Source organism: Schistocerca cancellata, chromosome 1 (assembly GCF_023864275.1).
Source record: "Schistocerca cancellata isolate TAMUIC-IGC-003103 chromosome 1, iqSchCanc2.1, whole genome shotgun sequence".
Classification (NCBI taxonomy): domain Eukaryota; kingdom Metazoa; phylum Arthropoda; class Insecta; order Orthoptera; family Acrididae; genus Schistocerca; species Schistocerca cancellata.
The window spans coordinates 642,739,325-642,758,607 of NC_064626.1; the positions used below are offsets into that span (position 1 = coordinate 642,739,325).

At 39.7% G+C, this 19,283-nt stretch overlaps 1 protein-coding gene across 1 annotated transcript in view; it reads left to right on the forward strand.

Moving 5' to 3' along the window:
• The window catches only part of LOC126183340 (MMS19 nucleotide excision repair protein homolog), a 232,206-nt gene that overhangs the window by 78,867 nt on the left and 134,056 nt on the right, over positions 1 to 19,283 (forward strand). Inside the window, exons 6-7 of the mRNA XM_049925215.1 lie at positions 11,609 to 11,825; positions 18,999 to 19,111. Coding sequence (XP_049781172.1) covers positions 11,609 to 11,825; positions 18,999 to 19,111 — 330 coding nt within the window. The remainder of the gene's footprint in view (positions 1 to 11,608; positions 11,826 to 18,998; positions 19,112 to 19,283) is intronic.

Here is a 19,283-nt window from a genome sequence, read left to right on the forward strand (position 1 = left end):
CTATAGCTCTGTTCTTGTTACCCCTCACCCCATGAAAGACTTGGCCACGCAGACGTGCGACCTCCAGTTCAGCTCTTGAGGTTGTGAAATTACCCAGTGTCAAGGTAGCATTGCCATCCTCCTGTCCAGCTATGCAACAAGCCATCAAACTCTTGCCTCAAGGGATGACACCAGCTACACAACTGGTAGGTCATAAAGGACAAAAGGAGTACTTCCGTGAAGACTTCCTACGTCCCTCCATCCGAACAACACCCGAGTCTTCCTCTAACTGGAAAGGCTCGAAGAAGTCCACCAAAGGCAAACAGTATTCTCCGTCGTTGACTGGAAGATCCTCTTCGATGGTGTCACCATGTGGTACTTTAGCCCGGCCAGCCTCCATGTCGCCAGTGCGCTCCACCAACCATTTTTCAGAATTGGACTCCACAGTCTGACTGCACAAGAAAGCAGATTCTTCTGCAGACTCCATGGATCTGTGCCCTGTAGTAGTGACTCTTCACAGGCTGTCACTCGACAGCTGCTGAGTCGACACCCTTACATCTCTACCTCATCATGACTCTCCTCCAATGGAACGTTCACAGACTTTGGTCCCACAAAGAGGATTTACGCCTGCTTTTAGCATCACAGTGTCCCTCTGTACTCTGCTTTCAGGAAACAAAATTGTGCCCTCCTGACTGCTTTGAGTTTTCACATTCCTTACCTGTTCATTTTGACCTTGCCCCTGAGGTCAGCATTCCATCTCATGGGGGCGTCGTGCTGTTCATACGGAATGACATTCATAGTCAACTCATCTCTCTGACTACCCATCTTCAAGCTGTTGCAGTTCACCTTTTCCTTCCCCACCTGACGTTTTCCCTCTACCATTTATGTCCCTCTGTCGTTCTATGTCACCAGAACAGACTCCCTTCAGCTTATTGGGCAGCTATCTCCTCCATTTTTGCTACTCGGTGACCTTAATGTGCATCATCGCCTTTGGGGTTCTCCCAGGACCTGTCAGAGAGGTGCCCTCTTGGCTGACCTTCTTAACCTCTTCTGCCTTAACATTGGAGCACCCACTTGCCTTTCCAACTCCTGGTACACCTATTCCCATTTGGACCTATCCTTCTGCATTGCCCAGCTTGCCCATCGTCTTAAGTGGTCCATTCTTTCTGACACCTACTCGAGCAATCATTTCTCATGTGCTATCCATTTGCTGACTCCTACCCCATCTGCGTGCACACTCAAATGGCAGCTTACTAAGGCTGACTGGCAGCTTTACTCCTCCCTGGCGACCAACAAAGAACAAGAGTTCCCCAGTTGTGATGACCGTGTGGAATATCTCACAAACGTTATCTTTACTGCTGCAGAATGTTCCATTTCTTGCACTTCCTCTTTACCACATCATGTCCCAGTCCCTTGATGGATTGAGGCATGCCATGACGCAATTTGGGCACGGAGACGTGCTCTCCGCAATTTTTAACTGTCATACTACGATGGCAAACTGCATTCGTTACTGCAGTGTCGTTGGGTTCTTTGAGATAGCAAAAGAGGTAACTGGATTTCATTCACTAGTTCTTTTAACAATTCCACCCGTTCCTCCATCGTGTGGGCCAACCTCCGACAGCTCTCTGAGACCAAGATCCAATCCCCAATTTCTGGCCCGACAGTAGCAGACGATGTTATCGTGGTCCCTATTGCTACCTCTAACACCTTGGGCCACCATTTTGCAGACATTTCGAGCTCTTCCCATATCGCCCTGCCTTCCTCCATCGGAAACAAGCAGAGGAGGCTTCGGCGATACCCTTCTCTTCTCCAAATCGTGAGCGCTGTAATGCCATGTTTACTATGAGGGAGCTGGATTATGCTCTCATCCTTTCTCTTGCAGGCAAGCACTTTCTGATTAACATGTACAACCACATCTGGGTAGACCACACATTTCCCAGACTTTGGCGTGAAGCCACCATCATACCCATACCTAAGCCTGGTAAGGACAGAAACCTTCCTTCTAGCTCCTGCCCCATCTCTCTCACCAGCTGTATTTGCAAGGCAATGAAACATATGATTCATGCCCAGCTGGTATGGTGGCTCGAGTCTCGCAATTTACTGACGAATGCACAGTGCGGATTTCAAGCGCAGCATTCTGCAGTTGACCATCTCATTACTTTGTCCACCCATTTCATGAATGGTGTTTTGCGGAAATCCAGATTGTGGCCATGTTTTTCAATTTGGAGAAGGCCTATGACAACTGCTGGATAACTGGTATTCTCCATACTCTACACATGGGGCTTGTATGGCCGCCTGCCCTGTTTCCTTCAGGAATTTTCAAAAGACCGAGTTTTCAAGGTGTGTGTGGATTCTGCCTTCTTGGACACCTTTATCAAGGAAAACAGTGTGCCTCAGGGTTCCATCCTGATCATTGTCCTCTTTGCTATCACCATTAGCCCTATAATGGCCTGTCTCCCACTGGGCATCTCCTGCTATCTTTTTGTTGACAATTTTGCCATCTATTGCAGTTCTCCATGGACCTGTCTCACTGAGCGGCATCTTCAGAGATGTCTTGATCATCTTTACTCCTGTTGCATCGACAATGGCTTTCGCTTTTCCACTGACAAAACCGTCTGTATGAATTTCTGGCAATGCACTTGGTTGCTCCCACCATCTTTACGTCTTGGGCCTGTTGCCCTTCCATTCGTGGAAACTACAAAATACCTGGGGCTCATGCTCCATAGGAAACACTCTTGGTCCTCCCAGCCCGCTGTATGCAGTTCCTCAATGTCCTACATGTTCTCAGTGATACTTCCTGGGATGCCGATCGAACCACCTCCTCCATTTGTACCGGTCCCTTGTCCGTTTGAAACTCAACTATGGGTGCTTTGTTTATGCATGTGCACGTCCATCCCTCTTACACCGTCTAAACACTATCCACCATGGTGGCATCCGTTTGGCCACTGGCCTCTTTTACACTAGCCCGGTTGAGTGTCTGTATGCTGAAGCTGCTGAACTACCACTGCACTACCGCCGCGACTTTCTCCTCAGCAGGTATGCATTCTGTCTCTCTGCCATGAGTGACCACTGATCCTGTGGCTCCTTCCTTGATGATTTCTTTGATCGCTAGTATGGGGCACATCCCTCTTCTCTGTTACTTCCTGGAGTCCGCTTTCAGCACTTGCTACGGTGGCTTAACTTCACACTACCTGCAACTTTCTTGGTGGGTGTGACCCTTCACCACTTCGGCTTCGTGAAGCGGCCCATGTTAACCTTGGCTTTCTTTCACTTTCTAAGGACACTACTTCAGTCTCGTTCTATCGCCTTCAGTTTCATGTCCTTCACATGGAACTTCACAATAATACCTTTGTATACACTGATGGCTCTCAGACTGACCTTGGGGTTGGGTGTGCCTTGGTCACTGGCACCCGTGTCTTTTGATATCGGCTTCTGGCTCACTGCTCAGTATTTACAGCCGAGCTCTTCGCCGTGTATCAGGCCATGGAGTACATCTGGTGACACAGACTTTACAATTGTGTCCTCTGCTCAGACTCACTCAGCGCCCTTCAAAGTCTACATGCGCTGTACACTGCCCATCCCTTAGTGGAGCAGGTTCAGAAAAACTATCGCTTGCTCTCTCTTGGTGGAGCCAGTGTGGTGTTTCTGTGGGTTCCTAGTCATGTTGGTCTATAAGGAAAGAGGCTGCTGACACTGCTGCCAAGGCTGCAGTCCTTGTACTTCGGCCTGCTAGTTCCTATATTCCTTCCAATGATCACTGTGTTGCCGTCTGTCAGGAGATGGTGTCTCAATGGTCCTCTCTTCACTTGAATAAGCTCTGGCTTATTAAGCCCCTCCCAATGGCTTGGCTGACCTCCTCTTGGCCCTCCCACCACAGGGAGGTCATTTCAACTAGGCTGCATATTGGGCACTGCCTTTTGTAGCCATCATCATTTGCTAAGTGGTGCTACCCCACCACTTTGAACACATTGCGCCCAAGCTTTAACTGTGTGCCACTTCCGGATGGAATGCCCATTTTTTAACCGTTTACGTTCCCGTTTGGGTTTGCCATCTGAGTTGTCAGCCATTTAAGCAATTGTGGGCTGTCAACTGCATTTTACTTTTAATCCGCCGAAGCAATTGGGCCTCTGTTTCTGCATGCTGTCTTTTTTAGCCCTTTCTTCATGTGCCTCTTTTAGCTGTCTTCTCGTATGTCAACTGAGACTGACACACAGGCATTTTTTAACTCCTCTCTATCTTCATGTTCTATAGTTTTGGCTTGGGTGCATATGACCCCATTTGAGTTTTGCACCGTAGAGCAAAACAAAACCAAACCAAAGTGACAGGGTAGTTAAACTGAAGATCATATTAATGCTGCTAAGAAGTTAATAATCAAGGATAGTGTCAGTTCACCTGAAATGAATGTATTATGTAACTGCTCAGTGTAAGCAAGAACCATGCACAGTAGGAGAAAAGAAAGCTACTCACTTGCAGTCGTGTTACTTATATAGGCCACAAATATTTTACCTGCTCAGATGCAAGATATGTGTCAGTATACCTTCCAAACATTATGGTCTGTTGGTGTGATTATTATATAAATTCACAAATGCAAATGTTATTTGGATATCGAATAGACTAGAAATACAGTGGAAACCTTTTATCGGTGTCTGAGAGATAGAAGAATGGTAAAAGTTAACAGGTTTTGGAAAACGATGGACATAGTGAACTTCAGTATGCAAAATGAGAGAGGCTCCACCGATACATAAAACTAAATTTAACAATGGAATAGCATAAAAGCTACACAGATCATTACAAAGACTGTTTAAGACCAAGAGATATAAAGAGGTAGAACAAAAGCAAAGAGAGAGATAGTAACATTATGTATGAAGAAACTGTACGTTCTAAGTCCGAAGAGAAAGGGGCAAGTTGTCTCTTGAGATGGAGTCCAATATAGTTGTTGACTGCTGACATCTATCAGTATTATTAATAACATAGAACCAAAAACCAATTTTGTTGAGCCTAGGATCATACTTTGTGAGGCACGAAGAATGTGACCTTAAGGTGGTTCCTCCATGTTTTATTTTTAGGGTAGGAAATTTCCCATAAATGATAAAACAAAACTAATGTGAAATTTGCGATCTTTCATGACATAACACAAAATTTGTACTTTTTACAAAATATCGTGAAATTCGGGATCTTCTTGTTCCTGTTACGAATGTTGTAAATCAGAGGGCAACAGTTTACTAATCCAGGTTCCTGATGGTTATTGGATGCTGAAATTGGATTTAAAATTCTGTCTGAGCTCTGAGAATTATGTATGATCTTAAGATAACAGCTGATTCCCATGAAGGGAACTATGGCTTTAGATGTGACATAAAATGAAATACATTTCATTAACAGGTTTAGTCTCTGACATGACATTTCCCAACACTTTTACACGCCTGTTGTACAAAAAATTGTGCATTTATGAGAGTTCTTTAATGTGGTATGTCAGTTAAACTAGCTATTTTATAGCACACAGGTATGAATATGAAAAACCTCAACTATGGCAGTTTGCTTTTGCAAACATGTAAAGCAAATGATGCACCTTTCAACACAGTCTAGGCCCCAACCAACAGATAATGCTGTCACTAGACCATAGATGATGCAGACAATGCACATTATTTTATTGAAACTAACATCTCAATCAGCTGACTGTTGGCAGCATCCATTTGCAAACAATGTACAGTTGTGAAATCTTGTGCATTATTTGGTTTCAGCCAGGTATACATGAAATCAATATTTCGTTTCAAACATAAAGTTCTTTTAAGAATACAACAAAAATCTGTGAACACATTTACTCTAAGTTAGGCTGTATGTTGGTCTTCAGATCTAAAACTTGACGAATGATGGAGATTTTGAGACAGCGGTTTGTTAATATCTAATTCACTACAAAATATTCCATTTAATCAATATTCCCTAATATATTGTGCCTCTTATGTTTACGTTGTTGTGGTGTATGTAAGTAAGCAGGCAAATGTCATAAAACATAAATACTTATTTTGTGTAAAAAACGGACATTATGGATAGAAGTGGATGCCATTTCTTATAAAATCATGAAAACATGTCACATGAATTTTTGAGAAATTGTCATAAAACTACAGTCTGATTAAAATTACTTGATAGTTGACATCTGTCATTTGCCACTATAGTGTTGCAGGTTACCACTCATTTATAAGTGACACAGAAACACAGTGGGTCACTTCGCAAATGCTGTTAAATGTGTAATTTGGAGCATTGTTGGAAAAGTCCACCATGAGGTATGACGGAAATGAGAGATCCTCTATCGACAGCTGATTTTAAGTCTGAACTGTGCCAGATGACATATATTGTAGCCCTTCCTAGTGTAACAACAAGCTTGTGATGTGCAATGTATCCTAGAAAACAGCAGTCAACAATCTGCAGAAGAACTAAAATTACGATCGTTTTGTTCACGGTGATTAAAGCTAATCTCTATGAGAAATGTCAACACAGAAAAATTTCGGTTTCAGCCCTAAAAAATGACTTTAATTTCTCGCCATCATTTGTTGGCTACCTAAAACTATCCTTACTGGCTACATGAACTGCCACTGCTGATGAGCACTCCTGTTTCTCATTTGGTTTTAGATTATAGATTCCAAATGAAAAAAGAAATGATAGGAAGAAAAATAAGGGCAGATAAAGATGTCAATACAATAATGAAAATGATGTGGTGAAGTATTAGAAATTAAAAAGAAACTACATTTAAATCAATCAATTTTATAATTATAATAATGAAAGGTTTTTGATTGGGTTTAGCAGTTAAAAAAAATTCACTGACCTCAACAGGTTTAAAGTCAATGGCCACCTACAGGACAATCTATTGCGCTAACCTCTACACTACGCCACGACCCTGCTTCAGGTTGTTACATATATGGCTTATATTCCAGTAGCAGCGATGATTTGCTGTCTTCAAAAATTTGACTACACATAATGTCATGCAAAAATTTTCTAATGTAAGTTGATCTGTGTGATTATAACAACTGTATATGTGATGCTGAATTGTGTCTTGTGCAGAAGGATCTAGTAGTGTTTGGCTTGTGCTGTGTAATGAAACACACATACATTGTTACCATTGTTGTGCATATGTGTTTCATTTTATGGCCATTGTGTGTGATGAAATATACGAAATTAAGGGGCTATATCCAGGATTCGGGGTCATAACACAATAGGAAAGAGGGTGACAAGGTGAGCTGACTAATTGTTGTGGCAGTTTGGCAGCGACAAACAGTTGTATGTAAAGTTGAGCACTTTGATTGGAAGAAACCACCTGTAGCCCATGAAATGTCAGCCATCTAGTAATTTTGATCAGACTATAAATTCTTCCTACCATACTAATATTTCATCTTCTACCCCTGTCATGCAGCAAACTAAACGACTCACAGTGCAACAGAAAGAGAAATTTGATGAAGAACTGAAATTCTTTAGTTTGTAAAAAGAAAGAAATGTCAAAACATTGCTTCAAATTATTTGGTTCTCTTTCAGCTAGCCAGATGTAAAAATGAGAACCATTGTTTTAATAATGAATATTTTGGAGAAATTAGTGTAACTGTACTATTACCTGTGTAATGCTAACACAACAAGTCTTTTGACTGTTAAAATCAGTGCTTGATTTCATATACAAATGAGAAAACCTTTTACTGGCGGCTCCTCTTTGTGTATTGCTCAAAGACAGAAACTCAGCTGTTTGCCTCCCTCACATGACTTAAATGTTGGTTTGTAACCTAAATGTGACGGAGACAGGGGAGCGTATGGTCTAGCATATCTGTGTTCTGAGGTACCGTCACCACAGACTTCTTCCATAAAATAGTAAAAATAATATTGAAATGAGTATTCTCATTGTTCTGTTTTACAGCCAGAAACACATTCATGTAACATTACGTGTCTTGTCTTTTGATTGGCTGATAGAAGCATACCAAGTGGGCAAGATGTTGATTTGTGTGTTTGTCAAGCTAAAGTGCTGTATTTGGTGATTTTTGCATTTATACTTGCATACTAGAAAAATACACCATTTAATTGATGCACCACATTAAAGATGTCTTCAAACTGCACTGTTTTGGTGTGATTTATTTTACAAACAGTATAGGGGAATCTAATATCACCAAATAAAACATTACCTTCATTCTAAGTTAAAAGTTAAAGAGTGCTTTATTACTAAACTTCCTGGTAAATTAAAACTGTTTGCCAGACCAGGACTCAAATCTTTCACAGGCAAGTGCTTTGCCAACTGAGCTACCCAAGCATGACTGATGATCTATCCTCACAGCTTTACTTCCACAAGTGCCTGAACTCTTACCTTACAACTTTACAGAAGTTCTCCTGTGAAATTTGCCAGACTAGCAGTCTTGGAAGAAAGAATAATGCATAAACATGGCTTAGCCACAGCCTGGAAATAGTTTCCAGAATAAACTGGCGAAAATTAATTGTTGGTGGTTAAACTAGTAAATTGTTGAGAAATATGAAGGGACTAATACTTCAAGCACAAGGGAAACAAACACTGAAATGCACTGTGTTACACCTCAGACTAAGCTAACAGCTCTTAAGGCTATAGATACATGTATTATGTCTGTGTTCATAGCTCCAATTGCTTTTTCAAGCATGAAATGAAACTGAACTCTGTAAAATCGACATGGCAAAATACCACGTGTATATAGGATGATGGGTCTAAGCCATGTAAGATATTCTGGAGGGGTGCCAATCCCTTCATAATTTAGTGGAAAAGCAACTATCCATGCCAGCAAGATATATGGATGCTGTCAAATGTCTACTAAACACAGTTTGTCTTCCGTTTTCTAATTTAGGCTGCAGGTGACTGTTTTCACACTGTAGTGAGCTACTCGCAGATTGGTGGCATAAAATCTCAGGGAAGAAACACTGAAGTTAGGACAATGCTTCTTTCTCCTGAAAAACTTTAAAAGAGCGAGTGTGGTAGTAAAATTATTTTTTCTTTAATTGATCAGATTTAACAGATTTAATATAAATCTACATCTACATCTACATCTACATCCATACTCCGCAAGCCACCTGACGGTGTGTGGCGGAGGGTACCTTCAGTACCTCTATCGGTTCTCTCTTCTATTCCAGTCTCGTATTGTTCTTGGAAAGAAGGATTGTCGGTATGCCTCTGTGTGGGCTCTAATCTCTCTGATTTTATACTCATGGTCTCTTCGCGAGATATACGTAGGAGGGAGCAATATACTGCTTGACTCTACGGTGAAGGTATGTTCTCGAAACTTTGACAAAAGCCCGTACCGAGCTACTGAGCGTCTCTCCTGCAGAGTCTTCCACTGGAGTTTATCTGTCATCTCCGTAACGCTTTCGCGATTACTAAATGATCCTGTAACGAAGCGCACTGCTCTCCGTTGGATCTTCTCTATGTCTTGTATCAACCCTATCTGGTACGGATCCCACACTGCTGAGCAGTATTCAAGCAGTGGGCGAACAAGCGTATTGTAACCTACTTCCTTTGTTTTCGGATTGCATTTCCTTAGGATTCTTCCAATGAATCTCTGTCTGGCATCTGCTTTACCGACAATCAACTTTATATGATCATTCCATTTTAAATCACTCCTAATGCGTACTCCCAGATAATTTATGGTATTAACTGCTTCCAGTTGCTGACCTGCTATTTTGTAGCTAAATGATAAAGGATCTATCTTTCTGTGTATTCGCAGCACATTACACTTGTCTACATTGAGATTCAATTGCCATTCCCTGCACCATGCGTCAATTCGCTGCAGATCCTCCTGCATTTCAGTACAATTTTCCATTGTTACAACCTCTCGATACACCACAGCATCATCTGCAAAAAGCCTCAGTGAACTTCTGATGTCATCCACCAGGTCATTTATGTATATTGTGAATAGCAACGGTCCTATGACACTCCCCTGACTTTCAGATATTTCTATACAGCTGTTACAATTTTTGTTGGAACCAGGTATTAAAGATTTCCGATTTCGTCCATGTAGAGTAGTGATTCCTGATTTTTCATGTTTTTGAAAGCTCTATGTTTCCATGATATCTCTGTTAATGTAAGCCTAAGCTTGTGGTTGCCAGTTGCATTACTGCAAGTGAGCCTAGTAACTTGTTCCTTACTTTTGTTGGGTCCACACACACACACACACACACACACACACACACACACACACACACACACACACGAGGAAGCACACCTTACGCACACATGATCACCAACTCCAGCATCTCAGGCAGGAATGTCAGCATTCTGGCCCTAGCTGCTGGAGTCAGTGGTCATGCACACATGAGGTGTACTTGCTTGTCTGTGTGGATTGTGTATGTGTCTCTTTTACTGATGAAGGCTGTTGTAAAAGCTTTATGTGTCTTTTAATTGTACCTCTCTGCAACTTGATGTGTGTTCTTTAAGGTAAGCAACAATCTGTCTTTTCCTACATTGTTGATATTCCTAACTGGAGTTTCCATTGTTTGAAATTGTATTTTCCACTGATCCAACCATACATCGCTGGCAATAAGTTCGGAATTATCTCCTTCTGTTGGCCATTGAAATTATTGAAATTGCAGTGTTTTTTCTTGCAATATCAGCCCAGTAATGGGAAAACCTTTTCCTCTTAAATGGTCATGCCACTAAATAAAGCTCCCTCAACGTCTTTCAACATTGTCTGTCTTACTTTTACTCTATTTCCATTAGCTTGGGAAGCACACCACCCCTCAATTTCTGCTCGGTTTCTCTTCAGTCTCCAACAGTATGATTTCCTACGCCATAGTTTTGGCTGCTATCCAAGAATCTAGTCCCATTACAGCACATAGTTTCTGATTTGTAGTCAGTACAAGTTTTGTTTGTTTATCACCCAATTCAGACTCTTTAATTAAAATACAAAGGACCAAACAAAACAGCAATTTAACAGTGCACACACTTAGGACATCTTATATACAACTGAAGAAACAAAGAGTGCAGGGTTACCTACAGAGCTGCTCTCTCTCCATGCGTTCATTGTTGTTTCTGAGCACTGGAAGAGGGTCCTGGTAATTTATTCAGTATGAACAGTACAGTATGTACTTTATAATTGCGACTCCAGATGTGCTAGAAGCAAAAAGACTGATAAAGCACTTTGAAAGCCCACAGAGCATTGTAGCTGGGCTCACTTGCTGAATCCTTTGAAAAGTGCAGTATGCAGAATATGTTAATGCTCATTTTATCACAGATAAGTATTATTGTGATATTAAGTAGGACATAGAGTATGGAGGCCGGATATGGAGGAGCTGTAAACTGATGTAAACCATTGTAGAAATAAACAGGTCTATGTACTTATAAAAAAAATAGGGGACCTTACTTTTGGGATTACCCTTGTATCTTCTAGAGATGTATATAAGTGCATTTGTTCTGAGAATTATTCATTCTTGGCCTCAGGGTGATCAGAAATGGGAGACCAAACAGGATCAAAGCAAAGAAAGGAACCTTTAGTTGCATGATAACCTGAATTCAGTTAAATTTCCTGCATTCTTAGAAAAACAATATGGATCTATAATAAACAATTAGTTTTCTGTGTGTAAGTTATATTTCAAAATTGTATTAAAGTTTCTCAGTATTACCCTCAAGTTTTTCTTGTACTTGCAGAAAACAGGATTTTCCAGTTTTCCTATTTCTTCTATAGAACCAAACTTACCTGTAATATGGAGAAACATTAAATCTGAAGTGCTGCCAGGGGCAGATAAGGATATCCGTGAAGCTGCTTTAGAAGCACTACGTGCCCTGCTACACAGTTTGTCAGTGTCTCCTCTCAACAGGGAATATGCAGCGCTGCTTACACAAGTTGTACAGGTTGTGATAAGAGGTAAGTGGCCTAGGTGCCCTCTCCCTTATGTGTTAATGAAATTGAAGTGTTAGAAATTCAGAATAGAAGATCCAGTTTCTTCTCATCTAGGGAAATATCTGAAAAAAAAAAAATTATTATATTGTACTTGGTCTTCGTACTGAAAAGATTTTAAATGCATGTGGACTATTATCATTGGAAAATACATGATTGAATGCAATAGCCTATGAGGATGAATTACTACACATCAAATAGAAGAGATACTGAAGAGCTGTTAGGTGTGAAGAAGGAGCAGAAAACTTCTCACCTTTCAGAGTGCTCCTTCAGAAAACAAACAACACACACACACACACACACACACACACACACACACACACACACACACACGCGTGTGCACACACACACAGGAAATGGGGTGGGGTACTATTGTGGAACATTCTGCTGCCCCTACAACTACTTCACACTCCCCCTGCCTCTATTCTACTCCACCATAGTTCAGCCATTGTAAAATGGCCTTATATATTTTTGTTTTCCTGCTCTAGATTCTCCTTTTTCCCTTCTAATGATAATTTTTCCTGAAAATTTTCTTAGTGTATACCTACCCAGATTCTACGTCTAAATGCATAGTTCATGCTGGCACATTGATTCCTAACATTCTCACATCATATTCCTCTTCAAACTCACTCTCTCTCTCTCTCTCTCTCTCTCTCTCTCTCTCTCTGTGTGTGTGTGTGTGTGTGTGTGTGTGTGTGAGAGAGAGAGAGAGAGAGAGAGAGAGAGAGAGGAGGGCTTTGTCTGAAAACGGAATAATTTTTCATCCTTTCTGTATACCTGTCACATTTATGCAGCAACTTTTACAATTTCAGCACCATGCTATATACTAAAATACTATAAAATTATTCAGATTTTCGGTTTTTGGTGTTAGTCTTGCATGTAATAAGACAAACAGATGTATCATAATTACTTGCTACACAAAGTGATCCTATACGCTTGCCAGAAAGTGCTAACAAAATCACCAAAATACTTAAAATTTAAAGTAATGAAAATAGTACAATAAAGCATGGTGTGCCCTTTCTGGGCATAAACTAAAATCGTACAACTCATAAAATTACATTAACGCCACCTCTGGGCTTACAGTATAAATGTGGAACAAAGCAGCATTACAATATCGAAAGGTATGAACGCTAGCCAGAGGTGCATAAATAAACAAATACTGTGTCTGCCCAATTATCAGACAAGATATTTTCCCAAATTTGTCACTCAGAAAATACAGGGTCATCTTATATTCGCAGATTAAGTTATTTATCCTGAGGTCAACGTTTTGATGTTGTTTAATAGAATATGTAGGGGGTTGTCTTACATTTACTGATAAGGCTTTGGTTATTGACATCAGGTGCAGATTTATTTTGAAAAATTCGGAAGGGCAGGGATCGGCAAACAATATTTGCACTCATAGAGGATCAAGATTTCCAGATATACCAAAGCTCTCTAGTCAGAACTGATGTTACTCGAACAGTATTTCGCATTTGCTGAAGCGCAGCACCACCGACGGATTGGAAGGGGAACAGTGATACCAGCTGGACTAAAAACTAGATGAGTGCAGGGAAGGGAGTATGAGCAGGTGGCAAATTATGTCATGTTGCAAACCGTGGGAAACCATATCAGGTACTTTGGCTTTTTAGGAACAGCTACCATGTTCGGACTGCAGTTTGCTTGAATACATTTGTAATCAGAATTGAATTGACTTTAAAAATTGGACAGTAATCTTCATTTGTGCAGGAGACGGTAAAAGTCTAGGTATAGGCCAGTGATGTATCATGCTGTAATGTTGTGAATGGTCACCATGACATATGATGGGAATGAAAGGGGGTGTGTGGTTCTATGCAGCCAGTGAGAGAGCAGCTGGCAGATGATAAATCTGGAAGCAAGAGACATTGTCACACCCTCATGTCATCACAGAAGCGAAACCTGATATAAATTCGGATAGAAACAGATGTGTTGCCAGATCCCACACCTTCACAACATATTTGGAAAAAACCAGCCAAATATTTGCAACAGCAAAGACATAAACTACACAGCCGTATTGTTAGGATGATGATAATTAAAAATAGTGATACCAAAGACAACAGGGATAGTAAGTGAAAAATGTAGAAAAGAATTGTCAAATGAATATAAAAACTTTCTTTCCATTTATTTTATTTATCCTTGTATTATCAAAATGTAGACAATCAATAAATGGCATAAATTTAGAATAGCTGTAGTGTTAATTTTTTAGCTAGATACTTTACACCAGTAAATTGGTTTGTAATTTTGAAGAGTCAGAATATGTTAAAAACAAATTTTTCTCAAGAAGCCCTTTGGAAAAAAAAGGGGGTCGTCTTATAATCAGAGTTGTCTTATAATCAGGGCCATCTTATACTTGGGTAAATACAGTAAGTAAAATAAAGAAATGAAAATAGTACAATAAAAAATGGTGTGCCTTCTTTGCTTATAAACTAAAAATCATACAGGCCGTAAAAACACCTTACCTCCATCTCTGTGCTTACAGTATAAAGATGTAGAATAAAACAGCATTTAACATTGAAACGTAGGAAGGTAGCCAGTGGCGCCTTTTTATAAACAAGTTAGTAAAATAAAGGATTGTAACAGAGTTACGGGAAATAACAAACTGACGATACTATTTTATATTTTTATTTGCTTCTAGATAGATAAAAAAAAACACTAAGCATGGTTATTGGTTACTTGGCTGGTTTTGTGACTTTTTTAGCCTACTGAGGGCGCATGTTTGAAAATAACCACGTCCTTACGTAATTATCACATACTAGTTCCACCTCGTATCACTTTGCAACATTGTACCCAGATATTTAAATGACTTGACTGTGTCAAGCAGGACACTAGCAATACTGTACCCGAACATTACAGGTTTGATCTTCCTACTCATCTGCATTAACTTACATTTCTCCATGTCTAGGGCTAGCTGCCATTCATCACACCAACTGTAAATTTTGTCTTAAGTCATCTTGTATCTTCCTACAGTCACTCAACTTCGGCACCTTACCATATGCTACATCATCATCAGGAATTACACTTCCTGGGGCACTCCTGATGTTACCTTTGCCTCTGATGAACACTCGCCATTGAGGACAACACACTGGATTCTATTATTTAAGAAGCCTTCGAGCCACTCACATATCTGTAAACTTATTCCATATGCTCTTATCTTCATTAACAGCTTACAATGGGGCACCGTGTCAAATGCTTTTCGGAAATATAGAAATATGGAATCTGCCTGAAGCCCTTCATTCGTAGTTCTCTGTGTGGGCTAGTGCGTTAAATATTATAGGGTTTCGCCATCTGTTTACGAGAGCCTGGCCACTATTTTTGTGGTCAGCCAGAAAGTGATGGAAAACATACTGATCATAGTTCCCAGTCTGCAAGTCCACGATCTTGTCCAGCCCACTTAAATAAATGTTTCTTTTTTTGTTTGTGTAGCGGGATCAGGACTATGATTATAAATTAAGATTTGAAATTCTAATTGTTACATATATTTAGTGAAGTTTCTCAAGCACAACATGAAGTATTCAACCTCTATGGTAAGTTCCTACCAAATTGTCTTTCGCCCTGACTGCTGATATACAAAATAAATGCTCGCCACAAAAGTGGAAAATAATTGTCACCACGTGCCACGCGGATTTGTAAATATCACGGATGGCACACTAACAGTTACTTTAGCGAAAATCTAAGTGATCCAGGATGGTGTACAATCCTCGGGAGTTCACTATAAATTATTACTGAAAAATCAATGCTTTGAATTCGGGAGGACGACTGTTCAATCCCGCGTCCGGCCATCCTGATTTAGGTTTTCCGTGATTTCCCTAAATCGCTCCAGGCAAATGCCGGGATGGTTCCTTTCAAAGGGCACGGCCGACTTCCTTCCCTGACCTTCCCTAATCCGATGAGACCGATGACCTCGCTGTCTGGTCTCCTTCCCCAAAACAACCCGACGCAACCAATGCTTTGAAACAGCTGGTCTCTGATGTCATCTGAGGCAGTGCACACTCCGGCATTTGGCTCGAGCAGATCTTACAGTGGCTGGGTGCAATGTAAAGCCTAGTCTCACCTCTCAGGCCCGATTTAAACATGTGGCAAAGTAGACGGCCAAGGAAACACCTGCTGTCATCCGCCTTATGCACACTGCAGCAGTCTCTAAATGGCTGTTTTCTTGTACACACAATATTTAATAACAAAGTTATGAATTAATTTAGAATCTTCATTATTTTTGCATGCATGTAGGTAAGTTGGTTGAAATTACAGTAGTAGTTTCAAGTTGCTTGCATAAAAACTTTGCCTTCTAGAATGTTTAGAACGGAACTGACAGTAGATTATTACCTCTGAACTATAACTTCAAGAGACTTGTATTGGTTGTTATTAACATTATGGTCCTAAAACTTGTTGCAGCTCTGTTATTTGATAGGTTTTATCGTGTGCTGTAATCAAAATTTTCTAGCATTAAAAATTAGAGATACTTAATCTACTACAAATAAGGGCATTTTAGTTTTCATTAAATTACTCAAAAACTATTAGAGATAGCTTAATGGGGTTACATAGTCATTATTTTTAGTCTGAACTGAAGCATCATACTAATTTTTACATTTCTAAGTCTAATGTGTAGTACCTTCAATTTTTCTTAAAAACATGAATTCTGATTACAGTTTTTATTATATCATGTTGAGACTTGCACCTGTTAATTTTGGCATACATCTGCACATTATGACCAATTTCTGACTTTCTAGCTTTATTATGTAGTGCCACTTATTTTTTTTTCTTAAAACGGTATATTTAGGAAAACTATTGATCTAGTCATTCTAAGACTTGACATTTAAAACATTATTACATTAAAGTTTATGTTGACAAATTCTGAAAAAGCAATTTTAACTTTTAATTATATTCTTAATTGTGGTACAATACTACGTGCAGTAGAGATGGGGGATCCGCTCCTGAACTGATTCATAGAGTTGAATCTTTCAAAGGAGTGAACAATCAGTGATTCAGAAAAAATGAACGGTAGTCTGTATATGTCTGTGTATGTGTCTGTATATGTGTGGATGGATATGTGTGTGTGTGTGCGAGTGTATACCCATCCTTTTTTCCCCCCTAAGGTAAGTCTTTCCGCTCCCGGGACTGGAATGACTCCTTACCCTCTCCCTTAAAACCCACATCCTTTCGTCTTTCCCTCTCCTTCCCTCTTTCCTGATGAGGCAACAGTTTGTTGCGAAAGCTTGAATTTTGTGTGTATGTTTGTGTTCGTTTGTGTGTCTGTCGACCTGCCAGCACTTTCAATTGGTAAGTCACATCATCTTTGTTTTTAGGTATATTTTTCCTTCGTGGAATGTTTCCTTCTATTATAACCACATAATTATGTTATGTATACATCATTTGATTTAATTTTATTTTTATTTGTTTAAACTGATCAGATGAGGTTCCTGACGACTCCTCTTACTATAGGATTTTTTATTATGGACACTCGAATTTACACTTCAATTACGAGCGAACCGATAAACGTATCGCAAAATGTGATACACCAATATTTTCCTTGTTTTATTCTGCGTAAGGCTATATGCAGCACTTTGGTCTTACAGTCAAATTTATATATTTTTTTCTTATTGTAGTATGGATTTTGCGATTTTAGGCGTTTTTGGAAGGAAACGTTCACTTTAAAAATATATGGCTTGTGATGTATTTGTACGAGGTTAATGAAATTTTAATACATTATAGGCAAATACATTGTTAATGTAAATCTCAAGTTACAACATTTTCCGATCACCCAAAAAACCACGATAGTGCAAAATAAATCAATAATCAAAAACTTTGTCATATCGTGGAAATTTCAATAAACAATACAAAATTCTTACTCATTATCTGTGTTACTTCAAAATAGGATCAATTAAGATCAAAATACAGGTATAGTACTGGAATAAACCAAGTTTAAAGGGCAATGTGCCTTCCATTTATTTTCTATTGTGAATGAGTTTTGAGTCATGAAAAAGAGCTAGTTCATTTCAGGAAGTGAACAGTTCTGATCCGATCTCTGAAAAGAACAGTTTTGCCCATCTCTAACGTGCAGGCGTATTATGGTGACGTGGAACTACTAGCAGTGAAGTGTTGTAAGTCCCGGCACAATCGCTCGCCTCTCTATCTCACAAACGATACAGCGCTTGTTTCGCCACATCAGTGTATTGTGTGAGAGAAGGGCAATCTGAGTTTCGTATGAGTGATGATTCTTAAAACCGTGTGGATTCCGACATAAGCTTCCCAATATCAAGGAAGTTTATTATATTCAAACTGAGAATATGTTCAAGGAGGGATATTGGTCTGTAATTTTGTGGGTCTGTTCTTTTACCCTTCTTACTGGAGTCACCTGTGCTTTTTTTTCAGTCGCTTGAGACTTTGTGCTGGGCGAGAGATTCACAATAAATGCATGCTAGCTAAGGGGCTCTGTTGTGATATTGCATAATGTGTTCGTCTTATGTTCTATTTTGGTATAGCGGGAATGTCCGCCAATTGCTCTGCGTGTATAGACATCCTCCGAGCAAGATAATTGGTGAAATTTTATCACTTTTTCAGTGGTCTCATTATTAGTTGCAAACTATTTATCTTAAATTCCTCTTGAGTGTTCAGCCAGGTATAGCTGTTAATAGTGCATGAATTTTTGGTAATGAGACATAACGCCATCTTCAGCTGAATGCTGGTGACTTATAGGTTGTTCCATTGATGCTTCCCTTTATGTGGATAACCCTCACTCCCTGACAGTGGTCTCCATGATGGGGAACTGGAAGAAAGATGTTCTTTGTTGGTCCAGTTCAGCTTTTCCACCTCACCTTGGTGTGCCAGGTGCAACAACCCAAGACTTTATGTAGTATCAGTGACTAAGCTTTGCTGGACACCCGAGAAGAATTTAAACTATGTATTCGCTGGAAAATTGGTTGTTTGTTTGCATTGTATTATTAATTACCAATGTGATAGTGCTGATTGCAAGTAAACTTCCTTCTGCTTGTGCACACATGCAGAAAAAAATGAAGTTGGGCATAATAAAATAATAATGTGTTGATGATGAAATTCAAAGCTTTGTAATCTACATTTGAAATACATTTTGTGCATCAGGTTTTTAAAGTTTTGTTTGATATGTTAAAAAAGATTCTCTACCATCGCTGAAGGAAGTGGAGATGAATGCATTTTTGCCGTCTGTCCAATTGTTGCTGTGTGTCGCCGAAGCATCAGTGCCATCGTGTATTCAGGTTGTTACTGAGGTGAGCACATTTTCTTCAGTATTAAATTTTACTAAGTGATAAATTGAGCTAAAGTGTAGTTAATATAAAAATTCACAAATCTTCCGCTGAATTGAAAACTTAATGTTTCTTTTCCATTTTTTATACTCTTTTAGATATTTCTTTCCTTCTCTTCTTTATTTACGGTTTCCTC